Source organism: Pongo pygmaeus, chromosome 13 (assembly GCF_028885625.2).
Source record: "Pongo pygmaeus isolate AG05252 chromosome 13, NHGRI_mPonPyg2-v2.0_pri, whole genome shotgun sequence".
Taxonomy (NCBI): domain Eukaryota; kingdom Metazoa; phylum Chordata; class Mammalia; order Primates; family Hominidae; genus Pongo; species Pongo pygmaeus.
The window spans coordinates 111,098,303-111,112,865 of record NC_072386.2 but is presented as its reverse complement, the minus strand read 5'-3'; the positions used below and the strand labels follow the sequence as shown (position 1 = coordinate 111,112,865).

General features: G+C 41.2%; 1 protein-coding gene across 4 annotated transcripts in view; it reads left to right on the top strand.

Moving 5' to 3' along the window:
* CDK5RAP2 (CDK5 regulatory subunit associated protein 2) overlaps positions 1-14,563 on the top strand; it is a 183,965-nt gene that overhangs the window by 57,261 nt on the left and 112,141 nt on the right. For all 4 annotated transcript variants that reach the window (XM_054502815.2, XM_054502812.2, XM_054502816.2 and 1 more), the window contains exon 12: positions 1,098-1,316. In XM_054502815.2, the coding sequence (XP_054358790.1) occupies positions 1,098-1,316 (219 nt within the window). The remainder of the gene's footprint in view (positions 1-1,097; positions 1,317-14,563) is intronic.

Here is a 14,563-nt window from a genome sequence, read left to right as displayed (position 1 = left end):
TGTGCATATTCAGGGAGGTTAAGGAAGACAAAGATTTTTAAAGAAAAATGAGAATTACATAACCATATTGAGGTACTTGTCCTTGGCTGCAAGGATCAATAACAAGGATGACACCAGTCCTAGGTTGGATGGGCAGTTGCTGGGCAGATGTCCTTGCAGAAGTACTTTTTGTGTAGGATTGCAGTGGCCTTTGTGCAAGGTTGTGGTTTTTACAGAGTCTTTTGTGATAGTTTTTGTTCTGAGGCATTTATGCCTGAGTAATCTGTCTTCATATACCCGAATCTATTTGTCAAGGTTGTTTTTTTTGGTTTTATTTTTATTTTTTTAAAGACAAATGACTCCATTCTGATTCTGACAACTTTCACGTTTTCAAATGAAGGTCTTCATTTTCTACCATTTAAAAATGACTTAAATTGTTTTTTAAACCATTTTTAAAGTAACATGCTCACTTACCTTAGAACATTTGAAAATACAGAGTTATGACGAAAAAAAGTAACTATAGTCCCACCCAACTAAAGACAGTTACTGTGAAAATTTGTGCTTTTCTTTCTTTTCTCTTTTTTTTTTTTGAGACGGAGTCTCGCTCTGTCACCCAGGCTGGAGTGCAGTGGTATGATCTCGGCTCACTGCAACCTCTGCCTCCGGGTTCATGCAGTTCTCTGCCTCAGCCTTCCCGAATAGCTGGGACTACAGGCACCCACTAACACGCCTGGCTAATTTTTGTATTTTTAGTAGAGACGGGGTTTCACCATGTTGGCCAGGCTAGTCTTGAACTCCTGACCTCATGATCCATCCGCCTCAGCCTCCTAAAGTGCTGGGATTACAGGTGTGAGCCACTGTGCCCAGCTGAGAATTTGTGCTTTTTTCCTGGTCCTTTAAGAAAATACTTCTTTCATACAACCATCCACATCATAAGAAACATTATCTTATGTTATTCCAAAATCTTCCTATTATTTTTGCTTTGGTTTCTGAATGTTGTCTATGTTAATCTTTTTCTTTTCTTTTTTTCCCCCACGGCGAAAAAGAGCCCAGGTTTCTTGGTTTGTTTCATGAGGTATGAAAATTAGCTCATCTTGCTTCTCTGCCTTCCCTTCTAGGGGACTGAAGACTATGAGGCTGCTCTATCAGGAAAGGAAGCCCTTTCGGCTGCGCTGCGCTCACAAAACCTCACCAAGAGTACAGAGAACCACAGACTGCGTAGAAGCATTAAGAAGATCACCCAGGAGCTGAGTGACTTGCAGCAGGAGAGGGAGAGACTGGAGAAGGACCTGGAGGAAGCCCATCGAGAGAAGAGCAAAGGAGACTGCACCATCCGTGTGAGTACCGCCCTGCCCTTCTGACACAGTGGACAGTGCTTTTGGGGCTATGTGGCTGTGTCTGGTTGTAGAGTGATATTCAATACAGAAGACTTAAGAAAATATTTCACTTATTATCTCAGTACCTAGAAATGACCAGCTTCGTTTGATCTATTTGGTATTTCAGTCCTTTTATTCTCCTTCTCTGTCACTCACACGCACATACACACACACACACACACACACACACACACACACACACAGAGTTGTTGTCAAGTTGAAAATACAGTTTTGTATCGTGCTTTTTTAAGTTTAATGTTCTCTCTCTGGTTTGTTGCCATGCCATGAATGTTCTTCAAAAACAATTTTTTTTGTGCCAGCATAATATTTCATCACTTGGATGTATTACAATTTATTTGACTAGTTCTTTTTTGAACGGCGTTTAGATTATTTTACTTTTTTTTTGCCTTATGACTTCTGCAGTAAACATCCTTGTACATAAATATTTATCCACCGATTCTTTGTTGTTTTTTTTGAGATAGGGTCTCACTCTGTTTCCTGGGCTATTCCTGAACTCCTGGGCTCAACTGATTCTCCCGCCTCAGTTTCCTGAGTAGCTGGGATTATAGGCACATGCCACCATGCCCACCTCACCGAGTGTTCCTGATAGAGGTATAATAACTGGGCCAAAGAGTATGAATATTTTAAGGACTGTTGTATAGATATATTCAAATTGTTCTACAGAAAGATTATACCAGGTTTCTCTAGGTGATCTTTTTTATGACTGTACTCTATTTACCATTGGGTATTAGCATTTAAAAATCCTCTCTGAATTTGGTAGACTTATTAAATTTCAATTATACTTAAATATTCAGTGTCTTTTAATTTAATTCCTCCTGAGAGTCACATCCAGATACATAGCCTTGTTGCAATCAGGTAGGATTGGGGTCTGGGTCTGAGTAATCATTGCCATGAAGGTTAATTGAATTGTCTGCCTGAGATCCTGGACCAGGCAGTCATTAGAGTAGAGGACTCAAAAGAGTACCAGTGGTTAGTTCTCTGGTGGCTGCTGCTGATAGGGACACCAGGATCCAGAAGGTGAAATCCCAGTGTTAACACTGAAGAAAGAATTGAAATGCAAATGTTTGTATATTTTAATAAAATTTTAACAAACATTAATGGAGCAATAAAGGAAATCTAGAAAAATTAGAAAAGGGTAGCTATAATTCCACTACCCTAGCAAAGTAACTCTTACTGATTTTCTGTACTATCGTTCAGTCCTGGTGCACCTGGGCTCCTCGTCTAATCAGAGGCTAAATACTGTTCTGTCTTTGATCACTTAGTCTATCATAGGCACCATCTCATGGTGTAGGCTCCAGAACGATCATGTTGAATTATGATGCATACCCTTTCACTGAATAGATTTCACATGATTTACTTAATAATGTCCTTTGTTGAACATTTTGGCTATTTAAATAATGCCACAATGAACATCTTTTGACATAAGGATATTTTCTCTTGAAATCCCTAGGATAGATCCTGAGGAGTGAGATTACTGGGTCAGATCATGCCTATGTATATATGTACATACATATTTTTTGGGACAGAGTTTCACAGTGTTGCCTAGACTGGAGTGCGGTGGCATGCTCATAACTCACTGCAGCCTCAAACTCCTGGGCTCAAGGGATCCTATTGCCTCACCCTCCTGTGTAGCTGGGACTTTGGGTGAATGCCACCATGCCCAGCTAATTTAATTTTTATTTTTTGTGGAGACAGGGTCTGGCTGTGTTGCCCAGGCTGGTCTCAAATTCCTGATCTCCAGTGATCTTCACATCTTGGCCTCTGAAAGTGCTGGGATTACAGGTGTGAGACACTGCACCTGGCCAATATTTTGTTTTGTTTTGTTTTATTTTATTATTATTATACTTTAAGTTTTAGGGTACATGTGCACAGTGTGCAGGTTTGTTGCATATGTGTACATGTGCCATGTTGGTGTACTGCACCCATTAACTCGTCATTTAGCATTAGGTATATCTCCTAATGCTATCCCTCCCCACTCCCCCGACCCCACAACAGTCCCCGGAGTGTGATGTTCCCCTTCCTGTGTCCATGTGTTCTCGTTGTTCAATTCCCACCTATGAGTGAGAACATGCGGTGTTTGGTTTTTTGTCCTTGCGATAGTTTACTGAGAATGATGATTTCCAATTTCATCCATGTCCCTACAAAGGACCTGAACTCATCATTTTTTATGGCTGCATAGTATTCCATGGTGTATATGTGCCACATTTTCTTAATCCAGTCTATTGTTGTTGGACATTTGGGTTGGTTCCAAGTCTTTGCTATTGTGAATAGTGCCGCAATAAACATACGTGTGCATGTGTCTTTATAGCAGCATGATTTATAATCCTTTGGGTATATACCCAGTAATGGGATGGCTGGGTCAAATGGTATTTCTAGTTCTAGATCCCTGAGGAATCGCCACACTGACTTCCACAATGGTTGAACTAGTTTACAGTCCCACCAACAGTGTAAAAGTGTTCCTATTTCTCCACATCCTCTCCAGCACCTGTTGTTTCCTGACTTTTTAATGATCGCCATTCTAACTGGTGTGAGATGGTATCTCATTGTGGTTTTGATTTGCATTTCTCTGATGGCCAGTGATGATGAGCATTTTTTCATGTGTCTTTTGGCTGCATAAATGTCTTCTTTTGAGAAGTGTCTGTTCATATCCTTTGCCCACTTTTTGATGGGGTTGGCACCTGGCCAATATTTTATGCTGGTTAATCATGTTGCCAAATTGTTTGTCCAAAAGGCTGGACCATTTTATGCTGCCACCAGCAATGTTAGAGTGCACTAGTTTATTGCATGTTATTAAAAGACCTGTTTCTCATCTTTATTCAATGTTATTGAACACAAAATATATCTGGTTTAGATACTGATGGAATTACAATACATAACTCCTGAAAGTTTTATTTTCCTAAGGGAGATGAAAATATTGTACAAGACGAAATGCAAAACAATTTAAAATCCACAGTTAATTAATATAACCTGTACTCAATGCAGAAGATCCTGTGTGATGTGGTAGTCAGGGAAATCTTCTAGGAGGGGCTGACACTTGAGAATGAAAGGGGTCAGATTTGAGTAGTGTGACTTTATATAGATGAGGTAAAGAAAAGGCTGGCCAGAGGGTCCATTTATAGAGCTGCATGTTTCATAGGCAATTCTTATATCCTTCACTATTAGATGACCTTTTTTTTTTTAGTTTAAAACAATTATCCCTCATCCCCTACTGTCATTGTAATGTTTGTGTGGTAAAATTTGGATGGCCGAGGATGAGGGGGTGATACACACACACACACACACACACACACACACACACACACACACATATTCACTCTCTCTCTCTCTGTCTCTCTCGATAATATATAATATGTAGTTTTTTAATATCATAACTTAGTCTTTGTAATCATTTGAAATTGCTGTATAACACATCAAGCATATACTGTAATTTTCTTAGGTATACCTCTGTTGTTAGACATTATTTGTTGGTTTCATAATTTACTTATTCATGTAAACTCTGGTGCTTCTAGAAGAATTTTGGGCTGCTGTGGATAAAAAGATGTATTCCTACATAACATGTATACGTCTTCATATGGAGGTATTTGGGAAGGAATGGAAGGGGACTATGATGGCAATAGGGCAGGGATTGGGGTGAGTATACTATGGGTAGGACTTTCTTGTGAGTGGTAGAAACCTAGCTTGAACTAAGTTTGGCACAAAGGGAACTTGATGGCCTTGTGTAACTAAACTGCTGGAAGGACAGGGGCACTGGAACGCTACCAGGACCAGACTCTCTCTCTGAGAGCTGGCTTCTTTTTCTTGCATCCATACTACAGTTCCAAGTGGCTGGACTCATTGCCAGCCATGCTGGGATCACATCTTCCCGATTTACTGCAGAAGAGGAAGAACTCCCACACTGTGCTGCCCTGGCTGGTTTCTTGTCAGGATGGCCAGACGGGTAATGTACTGAGAATCCCAATTTGGGTCACATGCTTGTTGTGCCTTGGCAGAAGGGTGTGTGTGTGTGTGTGTGTGTGTGTGTGTGTGTGTGTGTAACATCACTGGCAGCCTCTCCTAGAACCACATGTTTGGAAGGGGATGAGCAGGTACCCAGAAAAAGTGGTATTTTGTTTCAGGGCACTGGGCAGACCAAAAGCAGCTGTATACTCTAAATGCTGTCCTCAGGTGAACATGCCAGTGACTCAGGCTTCCCGGCATCTCATTGTGACTACCTTTACACATCAAGTTACATACATGTTTCCAACAAGACGATTTGGCCGTGGTTTCCTTTTTTTGCATAGATATTGCATCACAGTTGTATCTGTAGTTAACTTTTGCTTATAGTCTAAGAATTTGGTATGTCCATCTCACATGACTGTTTTACACCAGGTCTTGGGAGTACTGGCTTACTCAGAGCCTGAGGAAACATGGTGGGGTGGTGTCTTTGCCTTATGGTGCTAGGATAAATGTACAGGTGGAGCATAACACACTAGCCTTGCATAGCTTACCAGCTTGTTTCTGGTAACTAGGCTCCTTATTTAACTGGAGTGCCTCCTACTCACCAGCTGCTACAGGTGTTGCTTTTGGATTGAAACAGACAGAAAAACCTGGACCTTTTAGTGGTCTCTGTTTCTGTCCTGGCAAAAGAAAGGAATCCATTCATACATTCAGCAACATTGAACACTTTGTGCAAGCCCTCTACTAGACAAGGAGAAAATTCCATAATAGAGACATGAACAAACAGCCACAGGAGCACAGAGAAAGGAAGTGGCTTGCAGGACCAGAGCAGGCTCCTGGGGAAAGTAACTTTTGAACTGGTTCTGAAGTTTGAGCTAGAGGTTAATAGATAGGCAAGGGAGAAGAGGGTTTTGTATAGAAGGCTAAGGTTTAGAGGTGGGAGAGGGTATGGTGATTTTGGGGAAGAAGAGTTTGGGGCTGCAGTAAAGGGTGGTTCCTCTAGGGATGTGTCAGGAGATTAACTCGAGAGAAGTTGGCTTGTGGAGAGCCTTGGATGCAGAGTTTGGGAGCCTGGACTTGAGGTGTAGGCAAGGGACCCCTGGTGGAGTAGGGGTTGGCTATGCCAGTCAGAGGATTGACAGGATCAGATTTGCAGTTTAGAAAGACTAGTCTGATGGATGTCTAGAGGATGGATTGCTGAGGGAAAGCCAGGAAACAAGATGGGAAAAGGCTTTTCCTTAACATGTAAGTCAGGCTCTGAGAGATCAGGGTTATAGGGGAAAAAGAAAAGGAACATGTTTCTCTGTAATGGGGATGCTCAGGTGTAGCTTCTAGGGCTTGACTTGGTGCGTATTCAATGCTTCATCCACGAGGACTCTAGGATGTTCAGCTTTGGGTCCCTCTCATGTTTACTCAAACTTTGCTGCATCCTACAGGTAGGATAAAGAAAACATTGGTAAGAACAATGTCCAAAACACAGGTCTTGTTCTCAATTCACATTCAGCTCAATCCTCATTGTCCTCTTTGGTAATGAAAACTGCTATTCAGAGTGGTAGAAATAAAGCAGGTATGATCCTCAGGTGTAGATTGTACTTTACAAAGATTGCCTGTATGCCCGCGTGATGCTCCCAGCCTTGGGTTTGGGCATAGAAAATGTTTTTCCCATTTTACAGATTAATCTGTGCCTCAGAATTTACATTGCTTGGCCGTCGTTACATAGAAGGTGATATATATGTGACATGGATTCAGGTCTATGGACTCTATCTAATTTCAGGACTTTGCTAAGATACTATGCTGTTGCTATGCCAAACCATCAGTAATTATGTTGAGAATATTGTGCTGTTGGCAGAAAGGAAGACTGGTATATTTTCAGCTCTTCAACAGACCAGAATAATACATTCTGAAGAACACCCAACTTGAAGTATTCTGGCTAATTGAAGCTGTAAACATTGTAATTTGTTCCTTTTTGTGTTTCAGAAATACTTGCAGAGGTTTATAGAAAGTCATAAGATTAAATGAAATTAAAAATAAAGGCTTTAGGGTTCAGGAAAAATAAAAGTGACTAGCAAAATGGAACCAGAGTGAGTATTTTAATTAATTAATTCATTTGAGACAGGGTCTCACTCTGTCACTCAGGCTGTTGTGTAGTGGCACAATCCTAGCTCTCTGCAGCCTTAAACCTTCAGGCTCAAGTAATCCTCCTGAGTAGCTGGGACTATAGACATGCACTACCACACCTGGCTAATTTGTTAAATTTTTGTAGAGAAAGGGTTTTGCTATGTTGCCCAGACTGGTCTTGAATTCCTGGCCTCAGGCAATCCTTCTACCTTGGCCTCCCAAAGTGTTAGGATTATAGGTGTGAGCCACTGCCCCTGGCCCAGAGTGGGTATATAAAAATGCACATTGTGGCCAAGCGCGGTGGCTCACGCCTGTAATCCCAGCACTTTGGGAGGCCGAGGTGTGTGGATCACCTGAGGTAAGGAGTTGAAGACTAGCCTGGTTGACATGGTGAAACCCTGTATCGACTAAAAATACAAAAATTAGCTGGGTGTGGTGGCAGACACCTGTAGTCCCAGCTACTTGGGAGGCTGAGGCAGGAGAATCACTTGAACCTGGGAGGCAGAGGTTTCAGTGAGCCGAGATCATGCCACTATACTCCAGCCTGGGCGACAGAGTGAGACTGTATCAAAATAAAAGAAGAAAGCATGTTGTGATATCTTTCACAGTGCCAAAGTGGGGGACTTACAATTCAATTGGTAGCTCCTGGCAGGGAAAGCAAAAAGAGAAAATCAGTTACAAGGTATGCAGTGTCTGTAAGATGAACATGTCAAGTAAAAGGACAGCTTTTGCTGGCACTGAGGCCCAAGGAAAGAATTGCCTCTGGTGAGCTTTTATAAAGAGTACTTTGAGCAGTTTATAGCATCTTCAACAATACCCCATTCAACAAGAGCAATTCTGCATGAGGCCAGATCAATGTTATCCAAGTCAGTTAGCTTTTAAGTAGAAGCTTTTCAGTCCCTGGGACTGTATCTAGCTGTTTCCCATTATTCTCTTGTCTTGGACAAGAACTACAAAATCAGTTGGAAATGCTGAAGCCCTGTTTTACAGATGAGCCCTGACCTAAAGCCTATGTACAGGATCCAGATCAAGCAGTCCTGGTTTTTGTAGCATTCCTTGAATTTTGATGGTAGGCCAACCATTACTCTTGGATGTGATCAAACCATCCTTTGCTCATGCCAACAACATTTATTGCCAGTCTCATTGTGCCTCTTCTTTAGCATTTTGTAGGGAGGCAATTCTTTTGCTGAAAATTGAGCTTGGATCAGAGGCTTATGCATTCACTGTGTCTGATTGTGCATGAACACTGAGAAGTTGAGCCCCGAGAGTCAGTTCTCCATGTTTGTTTGTTTTAATTGCCTGTGATTGCAGTGACCTAGTACCGGTTGACTCAGCATGTGTTGTAATTTGCAGTTTTTTATTTATTCAACACATTTATTGAGTACTTGTAATGATATTGTTAGGCTCTGGTGAATACAAGCTTTGGTTTTTACTTTGGGAATCTTATTTACAATGAAGAACATCAAAAGTGAGGATCACAGATAGGTCCCCTGTATTGTAGTATACCTCCTTGCTGCCAAAGGGGCCCATATCCCTTCAAGGGAACTCAGGAGACCTTTGCAAAAACAAACAAAAAACCCAGTGTTCCCAAGTCTATGCCCTAACTGTGATGTTTAAAGTGTCCTACTCCTGAGATTGGTGACAAGGATGCTGCTTGAATCCTCACATCTCTGCCTTCATACATCTGAGTTTGATACATTGTCAGAGCCCAGAAACCTGGGCTCTCCTTTTAGTGTGTGTGAGTGTGCACATCTGCATGAATGTGTGTGTTTGGTGAAGGGTGAGAGAAATCTTTATTTTAGGTGTACTCTCTCTGGTTCAGGCACTTGGTATTCTACTCAGGGTGGGTGTGGGAGAGAAGCAAGCTAAGATTTTTTTGTTTTCCTTTATTAGCAACATATATTAGACATTGCCTTAGCCATATTCCCCAGACTATTTCAGAATGCTTTCATCTGTTATGAGACCTGTCATCCGCTACCCTGACAAGTGTGTGCTTCAGTACCTGGGCACTTAGCTCTGTGGGGATGCATTTGCTGGCTAAAGCCCAAAAATCTAATTAAAGTCGTACCTGTCACCCAGCTGGCTAATCCCATGTGCTTTGACAGGAGTGGGTTTAATTTCAGGGTAGTTCAGCCTGAACCTCCCAGTTCTCACACATACTCATTGATGGATATCTCCAAATGAGATTGTGACAGCATTTAGAACATCTTTTGGTAAATCAGAATCAAAACATGGCATTTGGAGACAGTGTCTCTACAGGCTGGTTGGTTAGGGCTAAGACCACAGATCTGAGGTACTATGTTTTTTAACTAACGGTCAAAGCTCCTCTTGCCCTAAAAAAAAATATTTTTATATATGTGTGTGTGTGTGTATTAGGTGTGAAGGTTTTGAGTTGGTATCTTTATAGAATAATGTGCAGTTTAAATGACCTATGTTGGAAGAAGCCTGAAGCCAGAAACACGAGTCAAACTGGTTTGGAGTCCTGGCTCCATTACTTACTAGTTGTTGAACTGTGAACCAGCAAATTTGCCTCTTCGAACCATAGTATGCCCATTTCTTATCAGAATAATAGCGATTAGTTGTTAGGTTTATCTGAGAGAGGGAGTGACCCTTAGCATAATACTTGACACATCATAAGTGAGCAATAATTGGTAGCTATTTTGATGATGATGCCTTGGCCTCGGGCACTAGAAACGTAGCAATTTCAGTGGCCATCTTTGGAATAGCGGAAAATAGTTCTCAACTTGGGTTGCAATCTCATCTTCACTTACAAGTGCTTAACTTCTAAGCCAACGGCTTAAACTCGTTAAACTTATGTTCACTCCCCTAAAGTGGGGTTGATTATATCTATTTTAGGATTAAACAAATGAATAGTAAAATGTAATGTGTGAGAAAATGCCTACTGTGGTTCCTGGCACAGAGAAGTTGATGCTCAGTGTATCCGATTCCTTCTTTTCTTTCCTGTTTTCCTGCTTTTAATTGTGTGGCAGGTGCTGGCTCAGGACTTTGAATGACAAACCATCACCTGCTAGAATCTACCAGACGGTGTTGATTAATAAGTGTTGTCTGCCCTTTTACCAGCCAAGTCACCAAAGCTATAAATTTCTTCGTTGATCAACAGTAACCTCTCCTCTGAAGAAAGTGCTTGTCTGTTCCTTTCCAGCCGATTGATCCCTATAGGAAGGGAATTGGAGCGCTCTGCTATTGAGAAACTCTGGAGAATCTCAGTGGCTCACACCTGGGGCTGCTGTTAAAGCTGTTTTAAAAGGCTGTCCCCAACAGTTTTCATATGGAATTGCTGTAATCTCCATGGGGCACAAACAGGGAGACTTTCCCTTATGTCACCCTCTCATTTTATCATTTCTGTGCCAGGCTCTGTCCTGGGCACTAAGAGTATAGGACTGAATCAAATCATACACAGTCTCTGAAGAAATCTAGTGAAGAAATAGCATAGAAATACAAAGAGCTAATTAAAATATAGCACGATAAGTCCTGATAGTGGAATGGACCGAATGCTTTGGAAGCACAGAGAATGGAACTGTGCTAAGAGACCAGAGAGGGAGGGAGGGAAGGCTTCACAGAGGAAGTGGATTTGAGCTGAGACTTGAAGGATAGGTAGCTGTTTGCCTGGGGGAATGGGAGGTGGGAATGCATTCCTGGTAGCAGGAAGGCCTGTGCCAAGGTTTGGGGTCCATGAATGAACCTAGCTCATGGGGAACAGTGAGTGGGGCTGGAGGAGGGGGCAACTGGTGAAAGCCACATCAAGCCCTTTGCTCAGAACTTGTGCAGTCATCACAGCACCATACTGTTAGGTGAGGCACATGTTTGTTAGTTCTCTATGCCAAGGACTGTTTCATTCTGGTGGCCTCCAAGTTTTTTTCCCCCAGCATATGAATTATTTGTTTGAATGAACTGTTATGGAGAGAAAACACAGAAGTGGAGCTGCTCAGGGTGAAGTGAGGTAGGAGGCCTGGCACCCACCTCCACGCATCATCTGTTTCCGCCACAGCCCCCAGGAGCAATGAGGCTCCACAAAACGTGGCTTGAACACTGCTCTCACCTACTAATTCTGGAAATTCTCCTTAAATCACAGAGTACCTCTTCCTCATTAAGATTGTGGAGAAATTTCCTTTGTATATTTAAAGGTAACCACTGAGCACTTTGACAAGCTTTCTCGCAGTGAAACCTGATAAGGTGGAAATCTGATGGATGAGAACCTTCTCATTCTCCATCTGGCCAGAGATAAAACAAAACTAGCTGGCTGGAGGAGGAAGTGTGAGGGGGCTTGGCTTTTCATTTCTAATGTGATTTTAGGATTTTAGGACATGTTATTTTTCAGACAATCCACTTTATATATATATATATGTTTTAATCAGCCAGTCTGCTCTAAGAGAGCCCTGCCATGCAGAGGCAGCTCTCAGCCCAGTGCTGGTCCAGAGTGCACCTGTGAATCTTAAGGGAAAATTGCCCATTAGTGTAGAAATTGAGGCCATTAGTTGACATCATCATACAGGTCTTGCTGTGGCAGCACTAACTTTAAATCAAGGCAGTAGTCTGGTGTAGGATAGGGTTCTTTTTTTTTTTCCTGTGTAAACCCTTTGTTCAGAAGCAAATAAAACAGATGCACCCAGGGGGGCTCTGCAGATTCCTTAGGATGGTGGCTTTTTTTTATTGAAATAAAATATAATTTTCTGTGGTCTTCCCTAAGCTACTGAGTCAATTTCTAGAGGAAGGCCCAAGAACATGTAGTTAGAGGGTACTGATATCCAGCCAGGTTTGGGTATTCCTAATCCTAGAGCTTCTTGGATTTGGCTTGTAAAACCACTGGTAGAGTAAAAAGAATACAGGGAGACCTGGTTTCAAATCCTGCTTCCACTACTTTTTACCTATGTTGCTTTGGTTAAGTTGCTTGAAGTCTTTGAACTTCAGTTTTCTGATTGGTAAAATGGGTATAATTAAAGTACAGACATCCCTCAGGAGATACTAGGGATTGGAATAAAGCGAGTCTTACGAATTTTTTGGTTTTCCAGTGAATATAAAAGTTATGTTAACACTATACTGTGGCCTATTATGTGTGCAACAGCATTATGTCTCAAATAACAATGTACATAACCTGAATTTAAAATACTGCCAAAAATACTAATAATCATCAGAACCTTCAGCTAGTTGTAATCTTTCTTGGTGGAAGGTCTTGCCTCAATGTTAATGGCTGCTGACTGATCAGGGTGGTGGTTGCTGCAAGAATGAAGTTTGCCACATTGATTAACTCTTCCTTTCACAAAATATTTCTCTATGGCATGTGATGCTGTTTGTAGCATTTTACCCACAGTAGAACTTCTTTCAAAACTGGAGTTAGTCCTCTCAAACCCTGCTACTGCTTTATCAACTAAGTTTACATAATATTCTAAGCCTTTTGTTGTCATTTCAACAATGTTCACACCATCTTGAGATGGAGAAGATTCCATCTCAACAAACTACTTTCTTTGCCCATTCATAAGAAGTAATTCCGTATTTGTTCAAGCTTTATCATGAGATTGCAGCAATTCAGTCACATCTTCAGACTCAATTTCTAGTTCTCTTGCTATTTCCACCACATTAGCAGTGAAGTAAAGTCTTGAATTCCTCAAAGTCATCCATGAGGGTTGGAATCAAATTCTTCCAAACTCCTGTAATGTTGGTATTTTGACCCTTCTCATGAATCACAAATGTTCTTAAAGGCATTTAGAATGATGAATCCTTTCCAAAAGGTTTTCCATTTACTTTGCCCAGATCCATCAGAGGAATCACTCTTTACAGATGTATTTCTTAAAGACTTGAAAAGTTAAAATTACTCCTTGATCTGTGGGTTGCAGAATGGATGTTGTGTTAGCAGGCATGAAAACAACATTCATCTTCTTGTACATCTCCATCAGAGCTCTTGGATGTCCAGGTGCATTGTCAATGAGCAGTAATATTTTGAAAGGAATCTTTGTTTCTGAACAGTAGGTCTCAACAGTAGGCTTGAAATATTCAATAAACCATGCTGTAAACAGATGTGCTGTCATTTAGGCTTTGTTGTTCCATTGTAGAGCGCAGATAGAGTAGATTTTGCATAATTTTTAAGGAGTTCTGGAATCATAAGTGAGCACTGGCTTCCAGTTAAAGTTACCAGCTGCATTAGCCCCTAATAAGGAAGTCACCCTGTCCTTTGAAGTTTTGAAGCCAGACGTTGACTGCTCCTCTCTAGCTATTAAACTCCTAGATGGCGTCTTCTTCCAATGTAAGGCTGTTTCATCTGCATTGAAAACCTGTTTAGTGTAGCTACCTCCATCAGTTATCTTAGATCTCTTGGATAACTTACTGCAGCTTCTACATCAGCACTTGTAACTTTACCTTACACTTTTATGTTACTTAGATGACTTATTTCCTTAAACCTCAGGAACCAACCTCTGCTAGCTTCAATTTTCGTTTTTTCTTTTTGCAGCTTCTTCACCTCTCTCAGCTTTCATAGAATTGAAGAGAGTTAAGGCTTTGCTCTGGATTAGACTTTGGCTTAAGGGAATGTTGTGATTGGTTTGATCTATTGAGACCACAACTTTCTCCATATCAGCAAGGCTGTTTAGCTTTCTTACCATTCATATGTTCACTGGAGTAGCACTTTTAATTTCCTTCAAGCACTTTTTCTTTGCATTCACAGTTTGGCTGACTGGTGTAAGAGGCCTAGCTTTTGGCTATATTGACTTTTGACATGCGTTCCTCACTAAGCTTAATCATTTCTAGCTTTTGATTTAAAAAGTGAGAGACACGTGACTCTTCCTTTCACTTGAACACTCAGAAGCCATTATAGGGTTATTCACTGGCCTAATTTCAATTTTGTTGTATCATAGGGCATAGGGAGGCATGAGGAGAGGGAAGGAGACAGAGGAATGGCCAGTTGGTGGAGCACTTGGAATACACTTTTATCCGTTAAGTTTGCTGTATTATATGGGTGTGATTTGAGGCACTGCCAAACAATTGGAATAGGAATATCAAAGATCACTGATCACCATAACAGATACTAATAGTGAAAAAGTTTGAAATATTGCAAGAATTACCAAAAGGCGACACAGAGACATGAAATGAACACATGCTGTTGGAAAAGTGATGCTGACAGA